The sequence below is a fragment of the Eufriesea mexicana genome, unplaced genomic scaffold, assembly GCF_001483705.2.
Source record: "Eufriesea mexicana isolate 0111107269 unplaced genomic scaffold, ASM148370v2 scaffold4395, whole genome shotgun sequence".
Lineage (NCBI taxonomy): Eukaryota > Metazoa > Arthropoda > Insecta > Hymenoptera > Apidae > Eufriesea > Eufriesea mexicana.
This window is the reverse complement of record NW_016912376.1, coordinates 200,008-225,861: the sequence shown is the minus strand read 5'-3', so window position 1 is coordinate 225,861 and position 25,854 is coordinate 200,008. Positions and strand designations below refer to the sequence as shown.

Here is a 25,854-nt window from a genome sequence, read left to right as displayed (position 1 = left end):
AATGCGGCACAAACTATATGTGTCGCAGTTTAAACACGCGATAGTTTCGCTTGCGCATGAATACTCAAATTCTTTACAGTTACTGCAATGACGTACAGTCATAATGTAGAAAACGCGCGAATTCAAACTTATTGCACTTGGTAATCAACCAATTATAAGAAAGCGATCGTGTGATGTACATACTCAATACATAACTGATAAGTAATACATTTTTTATACGACATTTCATTGACATGTATTAGATGAACATAAGCTTAAAACCAATACTGGTTTGAAATAATAAAAAATCATTTTAATAATTAATATTATTTTTTAAAGTAATAAATGTACAATTATTTTTATATTTTACTTATCAAAATATGATGACCATAGGTAATTCTCCTGAATGAATACTATGGATTGCGATATTTAATTCTATACATGTACATGTATCTAAACGTTTGAAAATTAACATTGAACAGAATATTTCCATTTTTATAGAGAGCGGTACGCTATAAATTATAAACTAGCTCTATTAAAATTATCGTTTAAAAGTTGCGCAATTAATTGGTGCAATAGTTACATGCGAGCACGCGCACATTATCGCCTACGTTCATTTTCATCCACGCATTGTTTAACACTACAGGAAACTAAATAAACCGTCCATTGAGATATAACAGTCTGGGGCGGAAGAGAATTTTCTTCGCATAGAAAAAGTAAACAGTTAAACGGGAGTAAGTTAATAGTGAACAGAACCGCTGTATCAATGTAAATCAATAAAATCGACGAAGAAACATGAAAACATTCTATACATAGATTATTTTCTAAACTTAGAGTTCTGTTAAATTTCAAGGAAAGGAAACCCATCTCCATTTTAAAATTCCTTATGATTGTAGCTATACACTTGTATAAATAAAATTTTGCAAACAAGTCTCGTATAGAATAAAGCAATTAAATATTTGTGAGCATAAATTATAGTTGTAAGTAATGATTATGATAGTCAATATTATTTTCAACATTTTCTCATAATGATTAACTCTGCAAATACGAATTATATGCATATGAATTATAAGACACATATTATAGCTATATGTTTACCATTATGAGATAATATAATGTGTAAAAATATAGTTGATTTATTAATCAACTAAAAAGTTACTAAGAAAATTATTTTAGTTTACATTAATTTCTATTATCTATAGGTGACGAACTTCAATCGGATATTTGTATAAGCAGACGTATTGTGTCTACAAGTTGTGCGTTTTACGTGATCATTTCCAGGGATCACATATAGGGTGTGTCACTATAAAACGTATGTGGAGCGTGCAAGGGCTAGGCACTGACGCACCCACAATAAACAAAATATAAATGTAACAATTCAACCGCATTTCCATCAATTTATTCGCTAATTGTAATGCTAACCTATAACCAACTTTCATACGATATTATAATACTTATTATTATTTTAAATAATTGCTAACTACATTTTACTTTGTTCATGTACCGTTTATGGTAATTACTATATAGAAGAACAGGTGTGTATAACCTAACAAGAAATTAAACATGCGGGTAGACAAAGATTTGAAAATTTATTCCCTGCATAGAGTACGCTAGGTATAATTCACTCCTATATAGGAATATCCTTGTCAAGTTCAATGTAAACTGGGCTGCAAGATCAATAAGGAGTTTCCATTATTTTTATATATCGTGTATTACAATTTGATTGATAAATCTTAGGTAATATTTATAAAAGGATAAATTCCTTCGTCACCAACAATATTCGAATATTCTTAATTATTTCTTTGAATTATTTTATTTTCATCTTACAGTTAATACAGTAAAGAAAGTAATATAAAACGAAACAATTTCTGGTTGTCTTATTAAAATAAAGACTCGTTTAAATGGAAAATTATGAAAATATTCTTTTTAAGATATTGGTGAGCATAGGATTGAACCAATGCAGGACTCGCCGACAAGATCAATAAGCAACGTAAGCGGACCCTTCTTCGCAAGGCTTTCAATGCTTTCTTATAAACGTCCTTTCACAGCGCCTTTATACGTATATACTGGTCCCATCCCCACAAAAATCCAGGTGTGTACTCTCGCAAGAGTAATCTATATATATATATAACGTACATAATCGTCCATGAGAAACGTTAGCAAATACCATTTCTTAAAAAATAATGACTATGTTATATGGAATTAATATTCACTATATTACATTTATTTAATAAAAATGTATGATTCAATAGGTTAGAAATAAATATCTGTTAGTCATACAAAAATATCTGTACATTATATAACATTTTGTCATTTTTTTCATTCATGTTTAACTTATTTTTCAAATACGATATCTCCTATATTAATTATATAAAATATTGATTAAATTAAATTAATATCAATTAATTTAAAATATTATTTAATATTATATATTAAAATATACTTTGATAGTTCACAAGATTTACTATATAAAATAGGATCGTGATTAAGAAAGCAATTAAAAAAATAAAACATGATTAGTAATCGTAAAAAACAACATTATTTTTTGCTCAGGTACCAAACGAAGCATTTCTGTACGATTTTTCTTTTATTTCAGAATCCGTCTACCCACACCAAAATCGATCGATAAATCAATAACTCGGATATTTCGAATATTCGCGAATGGGTCTACGCAGCAGTGCATCGACATAATTTATTGCTGCAAATTCAAGGATATCTCGCGTTTCATCGTTCGATAATCGTCATTTTTCAATACGTGCCAACCAACACCGTTTACAAAGGCATTTCTTCCACTTGCAAACTTTCTTCTATAAATTCCAGTCGAAAAACTGGTACGAACGCTGGTATCTAATTTAAGATTTGCAGCTTTATGCACGCAATTTACGCGGCGGTGCGGGTTCGTAAAGCCCTTTATACGAATGGTTGCACGTTTAAGTATTCGTACTCTGAAGCACGTATTTCTGATTGTAGGATTCTCAGCTGCTGAACAGTAAAAGTGTGTACGTGAGCGCGTTACATTAAATGTGAATACCCTCCAAACTGATTGCTAGTCGTGACTGCGTATGTTTTAAATACGACACTTTCAAGTGTCATGACGATTTTCAGAAATGATCGATCACCTAAAGAATATTTAAACGTTCGTAAAAGTGGAATGATAAAAAGGTCGTTGAAATATGTATCGCTGTTTCGAGGGCACAGGACTTGACAAATATTTCAAGTGAACATACATATTATTTTCAATTCATTCAATCTTTAAAATATTTTAAATTATTATAACCTTTTGTAAGTTTTCAAGGTATCGTTAAATATTTTAATGAGTCGAGATATATACACTCTGTAAGACAAGCAGTTGTCACGCTTTTCAAAATCAAAAGCGATACAAAGTTCATATAAAACGAAAACAAATTTTATTTTGCGAATATTCTACATTTTCATGAGATTGAAAATTATCAACGACTGATCGATGGATGTATGAAAAGGTATTTCTCTGTTTTACCGATAGCTACGTGCCAGATCTTTAAATCGTACGTTCTTCAGAGAAGCGAATTTTTAAACAATTTGTAATCTATAAACACATAAGTCAGTGGAAGTTAGAAACAAAACGAAATTATTTTTGCCCGAGCGATTTTACGCGGTGAGAAGCAAATAAGAGGAATACAAAATAATACGATATAATACAAGTTACAGTAGAGGTGGTGTAGTAGCAGCTGTACAGAAGGCTGATGGTGGAGGTGCCTAATACTCTTTTCAGCCCTCGGCCGACAGTTCAGCGCAGCCTGTAGTCTTCGACGGTCGCACGTCGTCCAATCCGACACGCTTTTCTAGCCATTGCACGTTTCCTACTGTGTTAATCCTAAACAATGCGAGGATCCATTGTCTCTTAAACGAATATTTTGCATAAATTTTTCATATCGCACCTTCGCAAATACCATGTACATAGCCGAGTGATTTTTCGAATGTGACTGAACCGATACTGTGTCAGTGAATCTTAAAATGACAATTCAAAGGATTCGGTTGACAAATATGGATTTTCTATCGTGGATTCTATGCGCGTCCAACGAGTCGATGTAATGGTAAGATTTCCAATAGCCCTTCATATTTATTAAATAACACCATTTAGAATATATAGAAATTATTATTATATAACAGCGAAAAATTTCTCGTAAAGAAGGGTAATATTTAAAATGATTTTATTCTCAACATTATCCTACGAAAATAGAAATATGAAAGTTTATTTTCAGAATTAGCTCTCGGTTGCGTTAAAATGGAGTATCGATAACCACGATGACTTTCCCCCTCGTCATCCTTCCCTTGGTTTCCGTAATAACGAGGGAAAAAAGAAAGAGATAATTCGATGAAGTCAAAGGTTGACTAAAGATAAAGTAGCTCTACTTGAAAATGTAACTAAAAAGAACGACTATAGATACTAACGAACGCTTTCGCTTCTCATGCAAGCGCTACAAGTGACGATTTACGAACGTCGAGAAAACATCTTTGTTTACCGTAATATTTAAGATAGAAAGATGAGCACTCCTCCTAATATGGGTAAACACTAGCATAGTAATCATAGTCTTGTGAAACATGAATTCCAACGATAATTTGTAATTAAAATAACACAATACTGATTTCATACTCGTGACAATGGTATTATAGATATATAGATATATAATTACCTATACGTTAATATTATAATATAATATTTTAATATTATACATTATAATATTACAATATATCTTAATATTGCAGTATATATGCTATATATGACACTATATACCACAATATCTCAAGGTGAGATAAAATTTGCAGTTTTATGTGATTTACAATTTTAATACATTTACATCTACTTTATCTTTTTATTCATCCAATATTCTCTTTAAAAAGCATAAGCAAATCAGAATCTAACTATTGATATTCTATTTCTACTTGTGGCAATGGTATTATAGATATATAGGTATATAATTATCTGTACGTTAATATTATAATACGATATTTTAATATCAACGTTATAATATCACGATATATCTTAATACTGCAATATCTCAAGGTGAGATAAAATTCGCAACTTTATCTGATACAAAATTTTAATATATTCACATCAATTTGTACGTTATCGTTTTATCCATCCAATATTCTCTTAAGAAAGCATAAGCAAAACAAAATCTAACTATTGATATTGCATTTCTACTCTTGACAATGGTTAGAAACTCATTTTGTATGCAGATATGAAAGATTAATATTATATCTTACATTTTGTATTCGGGACGAGTGTATTATAGATCATATTAATGTTATAATTTGATATTTTAATATTAACATTATAATATTACGATATATCTTAATACTGCAATATATATGCTACGTATGGCACTATATACCACAACATCTGAAGCTGAGATAAAATTTGCAATTTTATCTGATTCGCAATTTTAATATATTCACATCTACTTTATCTTCTTACTCATCCAATATTCTCTTCAGAAAGTATAAGCAAAACAGAATCTAACTATTAATATTCTATTTCTACTTATGACAATGGTTAGAAACTCATTTTGTATGCAGATATGAAAGATTAATATTACATCTTACATTTCGTACTTGGAACGAGGGTATTATAGATATATGCGTCTATAATTATCTATAATAATAATGTTATAATATGATATTTTAATATTAACATTATAATATCACGATATATCTTAATACTGCAATATAAATGCTACATATGACACTATATACCACAATATCTCAAGGTGAGATAAAACTTGCAATTTTATCTGATTCACACCGATTTATACTTTATACTTTATTCTTTTATCCATCCAATATTCTCTTAAGAAAGCATAAGCAAAACAGAATCTAACTATTGATATTGCATTTCTACTTATGACAATGGTTAGAAACTCATTTTGTATGCAGACATGAAAGATTAATGTTACATCTTTAAAGGTATACCATTTAATACTATAATAACCGACCTGTAGTATGTCTCCAAATACAGTCTGCATACATAATAATAATTAAAGTTGTATGACGAAGATAAGTAGGTATATATAATCACGTTCGTCTTGTCAAAGGCAGCTGTTCGTATCCGTTAGCACGGTTCGACAGCAGTCATTTTAATCCCCGTTTAGTGGTTCTAGCAATAACTTAATCCCCTTCATCGAGGCATTTGTACCTCGAATAAAAAATTGCACGAAAAATGGGAAATAGCCACCCACGCTTAATTAGAACTCTGTCAATGACACTTGTTTTCCCGAGGCAAAAGGTCGTGCTGTAAAATTATGACATTAATACAGTTTTATAACCAGCCTTGGCTCTACATCGTTCGATGTTCTTGCCGCTATAGTTGTACACTCGCTTCGCGTCTTCTTCTTCGATGTCTTCCTCAGAGCCTCCAGAAAACGAGCGCTGTCATGACGTAATTCCTCAAGTAGATAAACCGTGTCCGCTTTCTGTTATATCGCGTTCAATACCTTAATTAACTTTACGCTTCGTCTTCGACATTTCACGGCCGATTTCCGCTCCCTGTCCTGATGCATAGGTCACTAGGATTTTTCGCGAATATGGAAAGCAAAGTATCGAAACGAGAAGACAATTAACAGGAAGACATTCCGCGATGTCACCTTGATTCGAAAAGTCAAGACATCCGTGTTTCGCGTACAGAGCCCTTAATTGGGCTTAATTAACAATCGTCCGTCTTTGTCATCGGGATGTGAGTCACAGCGAACGTAACTCTTCTACTTATCTCCTTTTTTCTTCCTTTTTTCTTCACGCTGTTCCTGCACTTGCTTTCCCTCATTTGTTATACTCTTCTGTTAAAGTCTGGTTCTCTGGTTTTAATACAAATTTCGATTCGTGAATTTTGAACGACATTTCTAATAAGTCCATTGCTCCATTTGTAAATATTAACAATTGGCAATTGTTCAACTAGCCCTGGCGTGGTGGACACGGTAAAATATGGATGGTACACAAACAGACGTCGGTATTTGTTCGAGGATTTTGGGACCTTTTCGTTTCTGGATACCACTGATTATTTTATCCTGTTTGCATTAAAAATAGATTTAGCGATTTAAATGTCGTCTATAAATAATTTTTAGGAGGATGTTAATTATCCTTGTTGGTGCTTTTGTAGCCTTATCTTTCTTATTCTTTATCAGCTAATTACATATTTGTTTGTCATTTTTATATGTTTAAAATTATTTTATATTAGATAAATACCGTCAAAGTTGTATTGAATATTTGATATCGATATTTTTAGTAATGTTATTATTAGTAGGAGTAGCGAGAATATGTTATATTATAGTAATTACCATGATTATTCGCGTTATAGTATGAGACAGAGTATGTGAGTTAAATTTGAAATGTGTTAGATATGAGAACAGACTTCGGTCGAAAACTGTAAGAGGGTAGTGAGGGATGAATCATTTCTGAAACGAAATGAATTGCACGATCGATATCAGAACCACAAGTGTTCGGGCTAATAATTCATGTGCTACCTATGACATTTGAGCCGTTCACTGCACAAATCGATTAACTCCACTTTTTGAAAAATCTTAAATTTAAGTGTCAAAGCACTTGGTATAGTTATAACTTTTTATATTTATAATAACTTTCCCCGATAATTAAGATTAACACCGTTAAATGACAAAAATTTGTTGGCCACCGAATAATAAATAATTTATTTCAGAGATCACTTTGATTAACTCCGTACTCTAATGTAAATCGTTGCAATAATGCAACTCAAATGCACTAGCAAGTCATGAATGATAACGGCGAATTTTTTAGTGCCGTCTTATCAGAATTTAAGTAAAATTTAGTAAAATTTAAATTTACTACTTTTTCCACTTGCCAAATCGATTAACTCTTCCAGTAACATAAAAATGGTAACATTACTAACGATTACCTTTTGGCAATTTTTTCTTATAAATTTTATATACCGTTAGATGAAAGTTACATTTGTATTTATGCATTCTACGATATTTATTTCGATTTAAATTATAAAGGGAATTTTAAAAAGCAATATACATTATTTCATTGCATTCCTCCACTTTTTGTTTTACGGAGTTAATCAATTTGTGCAGTGAACGGCTCATTTAAAGCATAAATTTAGTCCAAATAACAGATGCGAAGATAAGGTGATATAATTATACAACTTTAACATGAATTTACGTTGCAATTTTACACGATAGCGTTTATAAAAAAAATCCAGTTAATGTTAATAAAATGGATACATATTGATATTCGAATTAAAATAACTTCTAAACTAACAATTTTTATAGAGGATGTTAAATTTCATCGACGAATATATTAAAAGACGTATAATTCCACGTAAAAGAACAAAATTGAACTTCACGTGATCTTTACAGAGTAAGTAATGACATAATTCTATTGGCTTGTCCTGAAAGTTCGTATCGATTTTGAAAGAAAACTGAACATGCACTTGGTTTTCTTCCATATTCAAAGGCGTGTAAAACTGACAAAAATTAACGTATCGCATCCAAATTTTTTCCCAAATATGCCTCAAGTACCGCCCTTTACTATATGTACACGTGTCATTTGTTTTCAATCGTTCTGATATATTCAGACCTGTCCTTACACCACCTACCAAAAATCGGCATGAACTTTCCGAGCAGCCAAATATATCTTGAAATCATTTAAACTCGGTCTAAACTAATTCGTTTATATAGCAGTGAATTTACGAGTAATTTACATTTATCGATCAAAATTGATATGTATAATCACCATACACAGTCCCCAAATTTTCACCTGGATCCCTAAAATCATAAAATTTTATGATTCTTATTAAAAAATATAAAAGTTTACTTACTGACCAAAAGATAGAAATTGAAAAATATCACCCAATTTATTAAATGCAACTGTATTTGAAATATGATTCAAGGTTATATTCTTCGATATTTCACCATATTTTTGACCTGCAATTCGAAATTTCCTTTAATACACCTCTGAAGTTCTTAATTTTAAATTGAAATTGAAATTAAATTAAACTTAAATTTCAGCATGTTATGTACTCATATTGTACTATTTAATATAAGCTTGACGTAAAATAAAATGATTTTCCTTGTTCTAAGAAACAGGAAAAGTGACAGCAGGTTCTGATAAATCTATTAATTAACTCGTTAAAAATACGGTGTTGAATTAAAAATGTGTCAGAAGCGTTGGAATACGCAGAAACGTAGCGAAAAAATTACTTGACACAACGATTATACGGTTGACAGAATATCTAAAATGTATACCTTGATAAAAGTCACATTGAGTACAAAAGATCCTTTTCAAATCTCACCTTGGATGGCGATAATACGGCAATCGTTATCGTTCATATGGTACTATCCCACCGGCATTCTTATCCTATAATCTTGCATATACTTCCGGTTGCGACAATCATTATATTATGTGCATGGAATAGTCCGAGTAATGAAGAAAAAGTACAAAAACTGTGGACAATAGGGTACAATTAAAACTTTAATGATATAAAATATCAGTGAGATACATCGCAAGCATATACTGCAAATAATTGCATTATATTTAATTGATCCACAGCTTTAACATATTACAGACACTGTGGATATCGTTATATTAACACGTTAAGCTCGGTGCCGATATTGCTGTCTTTTCCAATGTGACGACAAAAATTCAACGCTATTCAGATGCAAAACAGCCAGAAATTTGACTAAAACAGTTTTGTAATATATGCAAAACCAAACCATATTTTTATTTAAAGTGTTTCAATAAATATCATTAAAATTACTACATTTACTCCTTAACTTTCATACTGTTGGTCCCCAGGGACTCAACATGTTAACTATACTATACTATATACTATACTATACTATATTATACTATATTAACAAAAATTAATATAGTATAATCTATGGAATAATCTATGTTTGAACAATAAAAATACAGTTGGTCATACAAATACTAGGATACAAAATCTTCCACTATTATTATAATAAATATAGTGTCATCATACATCAATTTAAAATACACGCTATTTTATTTATTTAAAAGGTAAAATTATACGCGTGTCCTAATATATCCGTGACCAACTGTATCTAAATCTAGAATTAACCCTTTGCACTCAAGAACGTGCCCATACAATTGATTATAGGTTCGAATTCACTTTTGCAGTTTCTGAGAAGTTTCTTTAAACCAAAAGTCTCGAATAAAAGTGAATTTATTTATAAAGCTGCCTTTCTTTCACTTTTTCATCCATTTCGTATGAAAAAAAATCGTTATTAACTCTTTGCGGCACAGGATTTCAGATTATAAAATAGACTCATGTTGCATAGAAATTTGATTGCATTTTAAATAAAACAGAATTGGTATATTTTTACCAATAAAGGAATCGCATGATGTAAAAACATAAAACCAGGAAAAAAGATTGTCGCTATAAACCTTCCGCTTGCAACAATCGATGAACCTGTACTGGCATGTCGAATGTTGCCAACACGAGCGAATACATTTGTAACATTTGTCGAAGGTATTACCAATTGCTTTACGTGAATAAGACGAAATATAAACCTATGCGCATGCAGCTATTGTAATATTTCCAGGTCTAATCCTTTGCACTCGAGAGGCACCTCTCAGTCGCCATTTAATCACATTCCAAAGATCGACGTTAATTAATATATCAAATCTAAAATTACTCAACGATGCGTGGAACGTAGAGGTAAAATAATTCCACGTCTTAATTTGCATACGATTTCTTATTTCCCGTTTTAAAAATATCCTCGACTTTATGGCAGAAAGTCTTCGAATTACTATTTTTCTGTGACGAAGAAATCGCCGAGTGCAAAGGGCTAAAAATGTTCCACCATGCATTACGGTGCATCAAAAAGGTGGGGTACTTTTAATCCCAGCGTGCCCCAAAGAGTTAATCTAGCTATTACGATGGTAGCAGCAAAGGGTTAATTTCCGAACGAAACAAATGACACTAAAAATAATCTCACGAGTAATTCATTTTTGAATTTCAAGTATCGAATAAGAGTGGGATTCGTGTGAAAACCATACGATGTCGATGACCATCGAAGATGAAGAAGAGGCCTTAGCATGAGCCACACTGCTACATTCAGAATACTGATACTGATCCTGATCCTCGGTGATCTCGAATCGGTCACAGTGGTGAACCATCATCCGGACGAGGAATATGTTCTGGAGCACGAGGTCCTCTACGAGGAGGCTATTACAGAGGCGAAAAAGCTGCAGCTCTATCCTGGTAGAAAACTTACACTTTGGGATATCAAAAGCGTTACATACACGAGCCCCTTGTCTGACTTCATTCTAACGTCTGGTCTATAAAGCAACTTTACGGAGCATCGAAATCTATTTATCTTTCCTCCAAGAATAACCTCCCTTTGATCCGTTTAAACGGATACTTCAGCTACATTCTCCTCCTTCAGTGAATTAACTTCACGTATTCTCGTTTTATTAATTGGCCTTTATGTTCCCTCTTTGCAGCCGGTATGGATAAAAAAGGTACTCAATCGATTCGATCAGTAGATTTAGCTTAGGCTCACTGTGCTTATTGCATGTGAGCATCCAAAGGCCACCTTCTTCCTTGATAATGATCGTTACCCGAGAATAATTAGAGTCAGCAACGAACTTGTGTTTTTCAAACGCAATCGTTATCGTGAACAGGAAGCAAAAAGCCAAGGTTACCTGTTTTGTTTGGCAATTTCAGCCAGTTAGCGTATACGTTTCAGTGATTTCTAACGATACATACTGATTCTGAGAAGAGTTTTATTTTCCTTGCTTCTCTGAAGTTATCCTTGCATAAATAGATCTCTGTCATCTGTAACTTGTACAGTTCCGCGTTAACTTTCTCATCGTTCGATCTTATTTCTTCCCATTGTTTCATCTTAGGCCATGAACCATCTGTAACGAAAATTTAGTTAATTTCATTTCGGTATGTTACATTTTATGATTATTTTGTGATGTTTAATTAGCAGATATTTGTTTGTTGACAATGATCGATAAATTTAACACTAAACGTACTTGTAGTACTTTACACATACCTATTATTACCATAAGGGACCAAAGTACCACCTTCGTGGTACGTAAGAAATAATGCAAATAATATAATAATGTAATTAATGCAAATAATGCAAATAAAATAATAATGCAAAGAATTAGGGGCAAAACATAATTTCTCAATAAAACATAGGTTAGGAGAAAATAAATTAAGGAAAGCGAGAAATTAAACAGTCAGATGATATAGGAATTTACAGAAAGTCAAATGGGCGAAGGAAATAATAGTAAAATAAAATGTACAATTATAAATTAATTTTTGAAAAGGGTCATGTGACCCCGCTTGGTACGTTTAGCGTTAAGGCGGTATTACAATTCGGTATGGAATACAGCATCCACAATGCAATTTCAAAACAATTGCGTAAGACCTCGAGACACCAATTAACATGAATTATAGCTATATTCCCTTGATTTGTTGGGACTGTTGTCTGTTTTAATAATAGCTCTGCGAAACGAGGATAATGAAATGTTATTTCTATTCGGCCAAGCAAAAATCGGTTGCTCTCTAGCTCAAGGAATATGGTGCCCTTACTATAGCATAATAGAAGGCTACCAGCTATGCGTTTTTCCTCTAGTGCATAAGAAAATTGCTTAATTCTAGTAACAATTCTTAGCTTTGATTTAATCTTAAAATTCATATGGAGATGATATCTCCATATATGTCAAGGGACTAGGCAAATCAAGTAAAATTGATATTTTAAAAATTGAACTTTAGAAATTTTTGAGATTTCAAGGAATGGAATGATATATTTCTTTTTACTGTCACATTGTAGTAAGTTTGACGTGAAGATTGTCACTGATGAAAAGATAAATTAATATCTTTTTATTTCATATTTAATGTTTATTCGTTTGAAGAATTATCTAATAAAGTCTAGCATTATTTAGTTACATAGATTGGATTAAAATAGTACTTGATTCATTGCTATAAAATCTTACAATTAGTTAGTATCCGATAAACTGAACTTTTACTGGTTAAATCCACTTATCTGAATATGAACTTTTGTTATTTAAACGAACGATCGTAGATAGATGGTAAAATCGGTAAATTCCTCTAGTACAAATTATTTGTCCTCAAATACGTTCAGAGAATTGAAATTCTATTGTATATTTTATAAAAATGCCTATATTGTAGTATATTAGTAGTATATTATATACTACTATATATATAGTAGTATTATAGTAATATATTACGACACTATAGTAGTAATAAAAATATATCACTCTACTGAAAAAGAACTTTGTAATCTCAGATCTCTATTTCTCTTCTAGTTCATAAGGAAATGATTAGTTGCTTGATGCTAGTAGCAATTCCCAACCTTGTACATCCCAAGGATATATATTAACAAATTAAAAATATTTCAAATAATTTAAAAATGGAATTTTTTATTAACATAGAGTAAATATTGCATTCAATAAAATGTAATAATTCTATATCTTGATAAATTCTGCAGGACCTATCCCAGGATGCAAGCCCTGCACTAGTTCAGAGATGACCTATTGTAAGGATGAAAGCGTGATAAATGATCATTGCTGTTGCGATGGCAGCTTCAACGGTAAGTAACATTATTGTATCACTATTATGTTAAAAAACAAAATAATCATATATATAAATAAAGTAATCCTAATAAAATAAATATTTAAAAAATCTTTTTAACATTCTTACCGCTGACAGATTTTCGTTAATCGTGTTATCTGTAAATATATAAATTTCGTATTAAAATCTGTATCCATGTTGTCCAATTTTTCGTACGTATTTTACATAAATTTAAATGAATTACCTTTTAAGCTTCTTTTGGAATTTAAAAACGATAAATTTACGTTCTGTCTCGAAATCGGTATCACGTGCATATCGTAAAAAATATCGACTTGATTTTGGATTTGAGATGTAAATATATTAATGAATTATTAATTATTAATTACTAATACTAATGAATTATTAATGAATTTTTAAATCAAAAGGATTTTCTAGAAATTCCTCTTTCAATCTGTGCATTTCAGAAGAAATCATATCAGTAATATAAATGTAATGTTTTCTTAATTATTTATAAATTTTATACCTCTTCAATTACTAAATTAACAAAGTGGATATTTTAGTCTGTTTGTATGCTCTTGTTTTGACTTCATAGATAAAAAATCAGGATAAAAATGTTAGAATAAATTCCTTTAGTCACGCTGTATTTTGTAAATAAAAATTTTACACTATAAATATGTTAAAAAATATCAAGATATTTCAATTTGGAGTACTGCAGCTACCTGAAAAATAGACATGGAATTTTATTCTACGCTTAACCCTTTGCACTCGGCGATCTTTTTGTTACAGGAAAATAATAATTCAAAGATATTCTACCATAAAGTCGACGATATTTCTAAAACGGTAAATAAGAAATCGTATGCAAATTAAGACGTAGAATTATTTTACTTCGATATCCCAAGCATCGTTGAGTAGTTGTGAATTCGATATATTAATTAATATCCATCGTTAGAATCTGATTAAATGGCGACTGAGAGGCACCCCTCGAGTGCAAAGGGTTAATAATATAACAATATCTGTGTTACATACGTATAATATATAACTTTCTATATTCAACATTGAAGTACTTCTAATGATGCAATAATTATGGAAAATAGAACGATTACCTTGATTTTTCATCGGTTTCTTTATTTCGTGTTTCTTTTTCCTCTCGATTATACCTCTCAACGTTTTAGGCCTGTCCTTCGTCGATTTACGTATAGAAATCAACTAGAAAAACGACAATAGCGTGCAGACAATTCGTGCGTGAAGAATTGACCGTGCAAATACTGGCGGCTTGATTGTGCAACTGTTCACGGAAATTTCGAATGATAATGGAACCTGGAATCGTCGTATCACCTGTAATTCGTAACAATAGAATAGCAACTCCTTTGACCTAAATAGTAAGACGTAATTAAAATCTAATAGAAATAAATTAAATATACAAATTTATATACTCTAACCTAGACACCAACGAGATGAATGACAGGAAATGATAACGATTAAAAATTATTTCATTACATATTTATTATTACCATTCGTAGACTATATTTTTATTTAAACGTACATTCAGTTGTAATGAAAATTCGCCTTGAACAATGAAAATTTAATTGAAGTGAATTAACCCTTTGCACTTGACGATTTTTTGGCTAAAAAAGGGTAGGAGTTCAAAGATTTTCTACTATAGAGCTGACGATATTTTTTTGAGCAGTAAATAAAGAATCTATAATAATTAACACGTAGAATTATTTAATTTCGATACCTCTCACACCGTTACATTGATATATTAATTAATATCGATGCTCGAAATTTTATCAAATGGCGACTGAAGGGCGCCTCTCGAGTGCAAAGGGTTAACAGTAGAATCTAAATTGACGAACAAATTATTGTAGAATCGATAAATAAAATTAAAACCGATTTGAACGATATTTATTTCGATGAGACTATATACTATGTAAGGAATTCTATACTTCGTTCAACGTAGTATCAGACGGCTAAGCAAAAGGTTTGCTCGGTGTAAGAGAAGTAACACAGTTGTACCTTCGATTGAAAATGACACGTAAATTCGTGAAGCACCTTCAGATCCAGCTGGACGGAAGGACAATCACCTGTTCAGGAAATCATCGTTGTTCATTCTAACAATCCATCTTTGTCGGACACACGCGTGTAAATGTCCAAGCACACGCAGGGTGGCTATACCAGGTGACTCATGCAAAACGATCGGCACAGCCGTTAACAAGGACACTTAGGTATTCCGCGCGTTCTTCCTCCGAACTCTTTACGTAGCTATCGGTCGTTCACCTTTAACTTCATTTGCTCGAATTTCTAATTAGCATAGACTTTCTGGTGTTCTTGCTTTGAGCTGAAAGACGAAACGTATTATCGTTTAAAATGTTTCTATAATATTTCTATCATTTCTATTATACCTATTCTTTCTTCATTGAGAGTTTGTATAACCTAATGAAATATAACCTAACCTCTAAATATAACCTAATTCTCGTATTATTTTTCTTTATAGTGAGAGTAACGAAATTAACACACTTACATCGGGGTTGACGTGGATATTGTTAATTTAATAGAAATTCTGATACTAAAAGCTATAAAAGGATATGACAGATTAATTTTATTTTTCAGAATAATTAATGATAGTAATAACAGTAAAGAATGAGATGTACTATACTTGTCATATTTCGTTAATTCCTTGTGATTCTCGTGTCTCTTTTGCTGTTAAATCAAACTGAATTAGTTCAGGTTTCTGATTATTTTAGGTTATGTTTCATTCCGCTTATGTCATAAGCCATTTAGTTTCCCCTCTTGTAATTCCCTAGTGTTGTCTCGATAGTGTACAATTTTACAATCTTTGTGACTTTGTTGTCGTTTTTTAGTCTCTGATGTATCTTTAACTTTATTTAATAACATAACCAAGTAATAAAATACAGTTTAACGAGTAAAAGTGAAATTAAAAATTTAAAGAGAAGAGTCCTAAGATTTAAATTTAAAAATATTTGAAACAGAATAATTAGTGTTACATGATAGACTAATAAATTCATTAAAAAATTGGTTAAACTGTATTATTTATTATACAAATTTGCTTAATCTTTGAAAATAAAGTGCATTTTATTATTAAATTAATAATTTACACTAAATTTTAATTTCAATTTAATTAAATTATTAATAAACCACGTAATATTTACCTTCACAGAACTTGTTTCAAGAGAAAGATACAATTGTCAACGCAGTAATAGTAAATAGCTTAGAAGGAAATAGATACTTAAAAAATTATCTTTATGGTTAAGTACTCGCCTGTGTCTTTAGTTACAAGAGAGATAATTAACCGTTATATCCTCTTAAAACAGTTTGCAGTGAAACAGTGAAATGTGTCCTACTAAAAATAAATGAATACGTAAATAGTTTATTTTACGTGACATAAGTATCTCAAACTGAAACATATTTTAAACAATCTCGATAATTCTCGTACAAATTGTAAACAATTTTACAAGAATGTTTCATTTGTTAGTCTCAGCACAGTGTTCGCCATTAATTCGCGTCGAGTCTACACGAATGGCAATGGCAGTAGTAGCAATAAAATTGCGTTGCTGCACGCATCGTGTGCACGAATCGAATACGTGAGTCTGAGTCGATCAGTTTTATGAATCACACGTTCTTCTTTGCCCATTTCTAATCAACCGATTGGATTACTTAGAACTTACAATACAGTAAATAACAAAACAGTGAAAATAATAAACATTATGTTATTACTCCATATTACACTATTAAAATTCAAATTTTTCTAAGCATGTTCTGCTAGTTGCCAGTAGTTGAAAGATAGAAGAATTGTATTATCAGCAATTTATTAATCAATTAACACATAATTAATTTAAAAAATGTATTATGCAAATGCAATTTTATTTTGTTCGAATTGTCATGTACATAATGGTCAATGTTAAAATAAATTATATCGTTTCAAATTTGTTCAATCGTGGATTAAATTTTGTTACTTCTTGACGTCAAATGATTAAATTTGGCGCTTTATGCATTTCCTATGGAGATATATACAACGTACCAAAAATATCGTTCGACGCCAATGGGTTGAGAAACATAGGTCGTAGTACTAGTTGGTAGAGAAAGTAGTAGTAATAGTAGTAGTAATAGTAATAGTAGTAGTAATAGTAATACTAGTGATTGACGTAGTAACTAATTGATGGAAATTAAATTCAATTTAATTATACATGGATTGTATTCGTATTCATTTCACAAAACAAATTGCATTCTAAAGATGAGAATTTCCAGCGGTAAATTAAGTCTATAGTTATCAACTAGACACGTTGTTCGCAATTGATACGGAACCAGAAACCTTTAGTATCTCGTTACGTAAATTGATTGTTGATAGAAGTACAAAACTGGTTAGTTACCGTAATATTACATTCCATACTCGATACCCTCACCGCCATTATTTACCCAGTCATATATAACTAGCAATATGTAACTAGTAATTTTTTAAGAATTATATTTTTAGGTAAATAAATCAAGTAGACTGTCCAATAACAAAGCCTGAACGTAAAATTTTGGAAAATTGGAAAATTTTAAACTGAAACAGAAGTTTAATAAATATTAATAATATTATCTAAATTAGCATTAGCTCATGAAATTTGTTTATCCTGATTGTTAAAATTATCCACATTCTTCCATAATAAATATTTTTCCTTAGCTATTTTGTTTTGCCATTGAAACTAACAGAATTTTACCCTCTAATGTTAACTGAGATTAGGTTAGGTATACATACTTTTCGAACAGATGGCGCTGTAGGGAATTAAGCACAAAATTTCGCGGGTCGTTTAAATTTAAGTGTAATATTTTATATTTCTTTCTATAAAAATTGAAAAAGTAATTAAACGAGAAAATTTTGCAATATCTAAAGTCTATGAAGTAAATATTTATTGAAGTACCTTCGTTATATCACTTTAAGCGAATCATTTTGCACATAGCATATAATCTCTTTAAATTGATCATAAATTTCTCCCATTCATTGAAACTTCGTTCCTTCCACTTATCAGCCTATTGTTTCAGAGGTATTCCCCTTCGTGAAGCACACTTGTCGCGTGGGGCCAGAAGAATGCAAAGTGCAGGCTGGAGACTGTGCTGAATATACGAGGTTACGGGAATGTTGTTGTCATTCCTACTTAGCTTCTGTATGTAAGTATTACTTTTCCGCTTACGTGTTATGGCAAAACGTATTGTCAAGCTAGACGCCGTTGCATAAGCGCAAGTAATGTAATATCTTTCCTTTGAGATGAGCTTGTGCAAATTTAACGTATTTTTATCAATTCTAATAGAGTAGACAAGAAAAAATCAGTCAAAATTATCCTTCTCGTAATAAAAATACAGTTTGTGATAGAAAAATTACTTTAAAAAATAATTTATGACGATATGTCATTATGATTAGAATAATTTTATGATATAAATTTATATCATAATTCTTTATATGTTAATGCAAAATTATTATGATACAATAATTATTTTAATAATATTATTTAAAATATAATTTTAATGAAAATAATGTAAATTTCAAGTATATCTACAATTTTATGTACACCATATTTTATTACTTCCTTTACATTATTCTTTTTCTGAACTATATCTCACTTACCATTTATGTATCATAAGTATCTACTATAGTTATATTAATTGTATGATTTATATATACTATCAAGAATAGAAAATTTGAAGCATTATCCAATTACTTTATTTTATAATAAAAATGTCTGCCAAATTATTAATACGATAATTTTGTATTTTTGAAGCTTTAATTTTTTCCTATATCCTGAATGATACAAAATTCTTCTTTTTTCAGGGAAATATTTAGCGAACGACGCAGGATCACCAATGAACACAAACTTCGTAAAGTTCCTGGCGATATTAACGGTGCTCAGGTTGCTCTTATAGCCAACAGTACACATTTAATACCAAATATTTTGTATAAGACGAATTATTTTAATAAATTATTTTTCCACTATGCTAGAAATTTGACGGCCAACGAATGTTTGTAACACACGACAACGAAGTGAAATTTCTAATAATTTGATAAACTGTTTTCGCGATTTCACGTGTATATGTATATAAAAGAGTGTAATTGTACAAAGAAATAATGAATATCGTTTGGATGTCATGTTTGTAATAATATTAATGGGTAAAATGCAAGAAATAATGTACAAACGTGTATTTGGAAACTTGTTTCACTCGCATCCTCTTCTCTCGTTGAGGATGTGATGCAATCCTGCTTAAACGATAGTTACTTAATTATAAACATCGAGACAAAACAGTTACACGAATCAAGACATGTAGGAATCCACTCACAATCAAATTACTGCGTTTCCCAAGAGTAAAACAAAAGATTCATCACGCAAAGAATTTGCCTGAGAAAATAGGAAATGAACATTATTATAAATTTTTGTTATGTATGTTATTAAATAAAAAGAAGAAAATAAACTAATAATATATATAATATAATATAATAACATAATATATATATATATAATAGTATAATAGTATAATTAATATAGTTATATATATAATAATTATAACCATATATAACTATATATAACTAAATATAACCATGTGTTTTAATAAAAATGTGTTTTAATTGCAACCTTCAACTGTTCCAATTTGCAACAATTTGGCGATTGGCAGTAATTGCGAAATTAAACCGGATCCATGTGATTCGACTTTCTACCAAATCCACCTTCGTCCCTGACTCATCTCAACTGACGGTTCCATTTTTATTCCTTTCCAAAAGTACCTTAGCCTCCGTAAAACATCGAAGTGCTAACTCGAAGAAGAAAACACGTTAGGAAAGATACAGAGCAATATGATCGAAGTCCTAGTTGGAAATACTCTCGGCAAGCGATTTCGTTTTCTTATTTTTCGGAACGACTTAGGAAGAGAGAAAGATTTGGATCTGTTACGAATAACGGGTACTGGTCGACCATTTAAGTGATCCTCCTGTAAGTAAGCGGAGCTACGTGTGCGTAAATAAACGTTGCGTGGGTTTTGAAAAGAAATCGGAGTAAAATCCACGTAGGAGCTTATTTCTTTGGAAAGTCAGTTGGTGTTCGAAAGTGTTAAAACCGTGTATTAATTTCGGTCGAGGAATATGCGTATTTTTGCGGTAATATTCGGTGTCGTGGCTATGCTACAATATTACGTTGCTCCTGAATCGAGTAAGTACAGTGACATATCAAATTTCGTTCACTATGAATGCAGTTAATTAAGGGTCACGAGATTCTTGTAATTATATTACATATAGTTTTAATTATAGTAACTTTCCTGTAACTATATCTTTTTATTTTATTCCTATTTGGTTTAACTTCTACCAATATTGTTAGTTTAATAATTATTTTGTAACGAATATGTTGTAAATAACAAAGATTATTCTGTGTTAATTTATCTTTTTATCATCACGAATTCATTAATCATACCAAGCATTCGACATTCGGTAATAAACATTCGAAATAAACAATAATTATTACAATTGGGTTTGTGAATGAAAGAGAAAAATTTGTTACAGCTTTTAATAACGTATTAATAATAAGATAAAAATTATGATTGCTTTCTTTCTTTATAATATAGTTGTATTTCATTTATTATAAAGAATATCAGGAATATCTAATTTCTTAATTTTAGTAATTTTTTGACAATCTTAAATAATTAGTAGGTAGTACTATGGTTTTCTATATCTAATATTTATTCGCGTGAATTTTATATAATTTTAAAGACAATATTTACACGATTTCTGAATAATTTATATTTTGTCTCCTAACTCACGTGACAGGCAAACAGAGCGACATAGCGGATAATCAAGCAATAGGGGCCAAGCTAACGTTACCATCTACGCCATCGCTACAAGCGGAATCGTATCAAGACAACGTCAAATATTATAATTTCCCAATCGATACTATTTACAGACCATTCCAAAACAAGTAAGTATACATATGAAATTTTAACGAGTAAGAGTAATATCCGATATTTAATAGTAATAGGTAGTAGTCTAATAATATCTATAACGTCAATACCTTATAAATTATTAATTATTTATTATTAGTCGATAATTAGTGACACGAAATCTAACTTTTCAGTTTGGATATTTTGTGACATGTATTTTCATTTTCCAGAAAATGTCCGTTATGCGACAGTTCGGTTTATCCTTACTGTGGAGAAAAATTATTGCACGATGCTTGTTGCTGTACAGATCCCTATATTCACGATTTACCTTATCAATGTAAATTAGCGGATTGTCGATTCCTACACGCAAACAACTGCAGAGAACATCGACTAATTGCAATCTGTTGTTGCAGTGACGATTACCGAACTTTATTGAAGAGCTTCTCAAATGCATAATATGTTGACTAGCAAATGAACTTTGCATACTTTGCCTATATTTATTTCAGTAAATATGTTATAATATGCATATATAACATAAATTAAGAACAAAATTGCCTAATCGTCTAATTATTAAACTGGATATTTTAGATTTAATAATTTATTAATATAAAAATCATTAACTTTTTATGACAGATTGTTCAATTTACATTAAAAATGCATTGCAATATTTTCGCATGAACAAGAACTGAAAGGAATTATGTCATCTGAATTAGCGCTCATTTTCTTTTTTAGAAATAGGTAATTGAGAAATTAGCTAATTACAGATTAAGTATATACTCCTTGATGTAGTATTTGACATTTTCATTGTAACCTTAATAGCACTGATAATTAAACAAAATTTGCTGTTAATTTGATTCAAATAAAAAAATTCTTTAGTTAACCATATCGTCGCAGTCATTAGTGACTACTAGCGCCACTAGCGAATCAAATGCCAGTTGTTGGTAACCTCCACACCGGCTATAAATCAATATTATTTGTTAATATATATTTCTTATTGTGTTTATTAAATTAACATACAGGAGTATATACTATAATATATATATATACACTATTCTTTCTATTATGATATTCTAGTAACAATAAAGGCACTAGATGCAAATAGGGGATCGATCAGTTTTGAGAGAGGGTAATTTAAAAATGGTTGTGTATTAAAACACAAACCAAATAAGGTATATAATATATAATTAATATATAATTAACGTATGTACTAATGACAATCTTTAATGATACCACTTCGTGCAGTTAGAAAATGGGTCAGTGAAACTGTAACAGATACGCCATATAATTATCTACGGCAATTAGTCTTGACACGTGCCTGATAAAGCAGCTCCCAAACTAAACTCACTAATGAGATATTATTTCCTTTCTGGAAAAGTGCAGTTACGAAATTAATTCATTTCTAAAATAAATCGAAGCGAATAATGTATAGGCGTTTGTTACGTATGCACATATTTCGTATTAATAAATGCGATACATTTCATGGAAACAAATTATTACAAAATTGAATATTCTATCAGACTGCATAAGAAAAGAGAAAACTGGTTAATTGTATATGTAATACGCGATAATGTTGAATGAGGTTTGAGGTCATTTATTTCTTTTTTCCGTCAATAATAAATAAAATTATATTTATTACCGATTTTCCCTTGAAGTTTGCACGCTCCCATTAAACGATGGTTTATCGTGTTTCGAAACTGAAGATTTAAACGAAACAACAGTTCTAATCTTTAAATGGTAGATTTAAAAGAAAGAAATATTGAACAACCTCAATATGGATCATTGATTACAAAGTTATAACTGGGAAAAATCTTGCTCCCATAGTCCCTTTGAAATTTTAAAAATATTTTCATGTTGAATAATATTACTTTACTTAAATAAATAATTATATTATGGCTTGCATATTAGAAACAAATTTGTGTAATACCAAATATATTTAATAAAAAATATCAAATTACGTGACATTAGCAACAAAAAGCAATGATAATCTGGAAAATAAAAAATACACTTTAATCATTCACAATTAGAAGATATTACTTTACAGATTAATATATAAGACAAGGAATTATGTGATAAAAATATACGAAGACTGTAAAAGACTGTAAAATACTTTACAGTTAATAAAATAATTAACACAGAAATTAATTTTTATATATTTGAATTACTAAGAATTGACATGTAGATATTTTTGAAAGAAAGGAAATTTGTACGTGTAATTTTTCTTTCACAATAAAAACCTTTTGCTAATAATAATCAATATTTCATACAACAGGAATCTCAAAGAATAATTAGTAATTCTTCTAATTAGTGAATGCAACTTAATGTTAAGTAAGTTGTTTAAAGCAATACTTAATCAATTTGATATACTATATTTTTTCTAACACAGAAATTCTATTAACGATTAAATTTGCAGATAAAAATTACTCGAAATAAATATGACATCTATCTTATACGTTTTAAAAGTACTAAAGTATTAGAAATTTGTGAGAGATATAATTGAATTTAAGAAAACAGCCAATTTTCTGCCTCTAAATTGTTGTATATCGTTACACTTAAAAATGGTGGAACAAAATAATAATCATCGAAGAAGAGAAAGATTATGAACAAGGCTAGAAGAATTATTATCTTATTCAATTATTCCAGATTATTCTATCAGACGAGCAAAATATTACATGCAGAGCTGACTAATACGAGACCCACACAGTAGGTACTAGCGTTTCTTCAAATTACGTTATCTGCGTTTAGGTAATAGTATATAATTCTTTTCCCCTTTTGCGCCATTCTTTCACTACAAAATTCTCGTAAAGGAAGTGATCCTTCTTCTTGGAAAAAAGGAAAAATAGAAGAAAAAAGAAGGAGGCGACGTTTTTCGAGGTAGATGCATCGACCCTCGGAATCGGGGGTAGGTGTTAGTGGACGGTGGAGGTCAAAGTCAAGGTCATACACGTGTCGAGGGGACCGAATGGGTGGTCCTCGGAAACACACGTGCACCCCCACTTCGGTGGGAGCAAACAGTGGGACTGCAGGTAGTTCGGAAGGAGACTCTTAAACAGTCGATTTCTTGTCTCTAGACAGATATGCTTTCGTAAACCAATCAATCCAAAGTCAAGGACGCAGTTAATATCGACTCACGGAAATGCGTTTGATTCTCAACCTTTGTTGTTTTTAATTTTCTCGATTCGCTAGCGGGCAAGGTCTCTCCTCTTGTACACGTGTCTGCTGTGCTCGGTTCACACTGTACTATGTTGCAGTGAATCAGCTTTTCAAAATGAACGTTTGATTCTTGTTAACCTTTCCGACAGTCTTTTTTACGTAACTCATAATTTAACGTTAACTCCTGCCATAATAAATAACGATAACTAATAATAAAAGAAAACAATAGAAATCTTTCTATCAGAATTGCAATAAAAGTTAAATATACCATACCTAGAAAATTTGTACTCCTTTTGGAACATATCAGCCGTTCACTGCACAAATTGATTAACTCCGTAAAACAAAAAGTGGAGGAATGCAATGAAATAATGTATATTGCTTTTTAAAATTCCCTTTATAATTTAAATCGAAATAAATATCGTAGAATGCATAAATACAAATTTAACTCCATAAAACAAAAAGTGGAGAAATGCAATGAAATAATGTATATTGTTTTTTAAAATTCCCTTTATAATTTAAATCGAAATAAATATCGTAGAATGCATAAATACAAATGTAACTTTCATCTAACGGTATATAAAATTTATAAGAAAAAATAGCCAAATGGTAATCGTTAGTAATGTTACCATTTTTATGTTACTGGAAGAGTTAATCGATTTGACAAGTGGAAAAAGTAGTAAATTTAAATTTTACTAAATTTTACTTAAATTCTGATAAGACGGCACTAAAAAATTCACCGTTATCATTCATGGCTTGCTAGTGCATTTGAGTTGCATTATTGCAACGATTTACATTAGAGTACGGAGTTAATCAAAGTGATCTCTGAAATAAATTATTTATTATTCGGTGGCCAACAAATTTTTGTCGTTTAACGGTGTTAATCTTAATTATCAGGGAAAGTTATTATAAATATAAAAGGTTATGACTATACCTAGTACTTTCACACTTAAATTTAAGATTTTTCACAAAGTGGAGTTAATCGATTTGTGTAGTGAATGGCTTATATGGTGATGTACGAAAATTTTTACTCGATCAGAGGTTAGGGTGACGAGGGTATATAATTTCGAAACTACAAAAAGATGAGAATAGATATAGTATTAATATTACTGTGATAAGAATACCGTACAATGTTCATCAAAATGTTACAACTTCCAAAGCATGTGAGATTCTTTATTTTCGCTTTTATATTACATCATAAAGATAAACGAAATAGTATCGATGGCAGTGGC

The 25,854-nt window shown here is 30.6% G+C and overlaps 2 protein-coding genes across 2 annotated transcripts; both read left to right on the top strand.

Annotated features, from left to right (window-relative positions):
- The first annotated feature begins 3,759 nt into the window (after positions 1–3,759).
- LOC108551528 (uncharacterized) lies at positions 3,760–19,586 on the top strand. Its single transcript, XM_017905735.1, has 5 exons — positions 3,760–4,052; positions 10,975–11,215; positions 13,479–13,580; positions 18,605–18,730; positions 19,389–19,586. Exons 2-5 carry the CDS (start codon positions 11,050–11,052, stop codon positions 19,478–19,480), a joined length of 486 nt encoding a protein of 161 aa, XP_017761224.1. The 5' UTR covers positions 3,760–4,052; positions 10,975–11,049; the 3' UTR covers positions 19,481–19,586.
- Positions 19,587–20,687: 1,101 nt separating this feature from the next.
- Positions 20,688–21,931, top strand: LOC108551519 (uncharacterized). Its single transcript, XM_017905723.1, has 3 exons — positions 20,688–20,754; positions 21,366–21,513; positions 21,706–21,931. Exons 1-3 carry the CDS (start codon positions 20,688–20,690, stop codon positions 21,929–21,931), a joined length of 441 nt encoding a protein of 146 aa, XP_017761212.1.
- Positions 21,932–25,854: the final 3,923 nt, after the last annotated feature.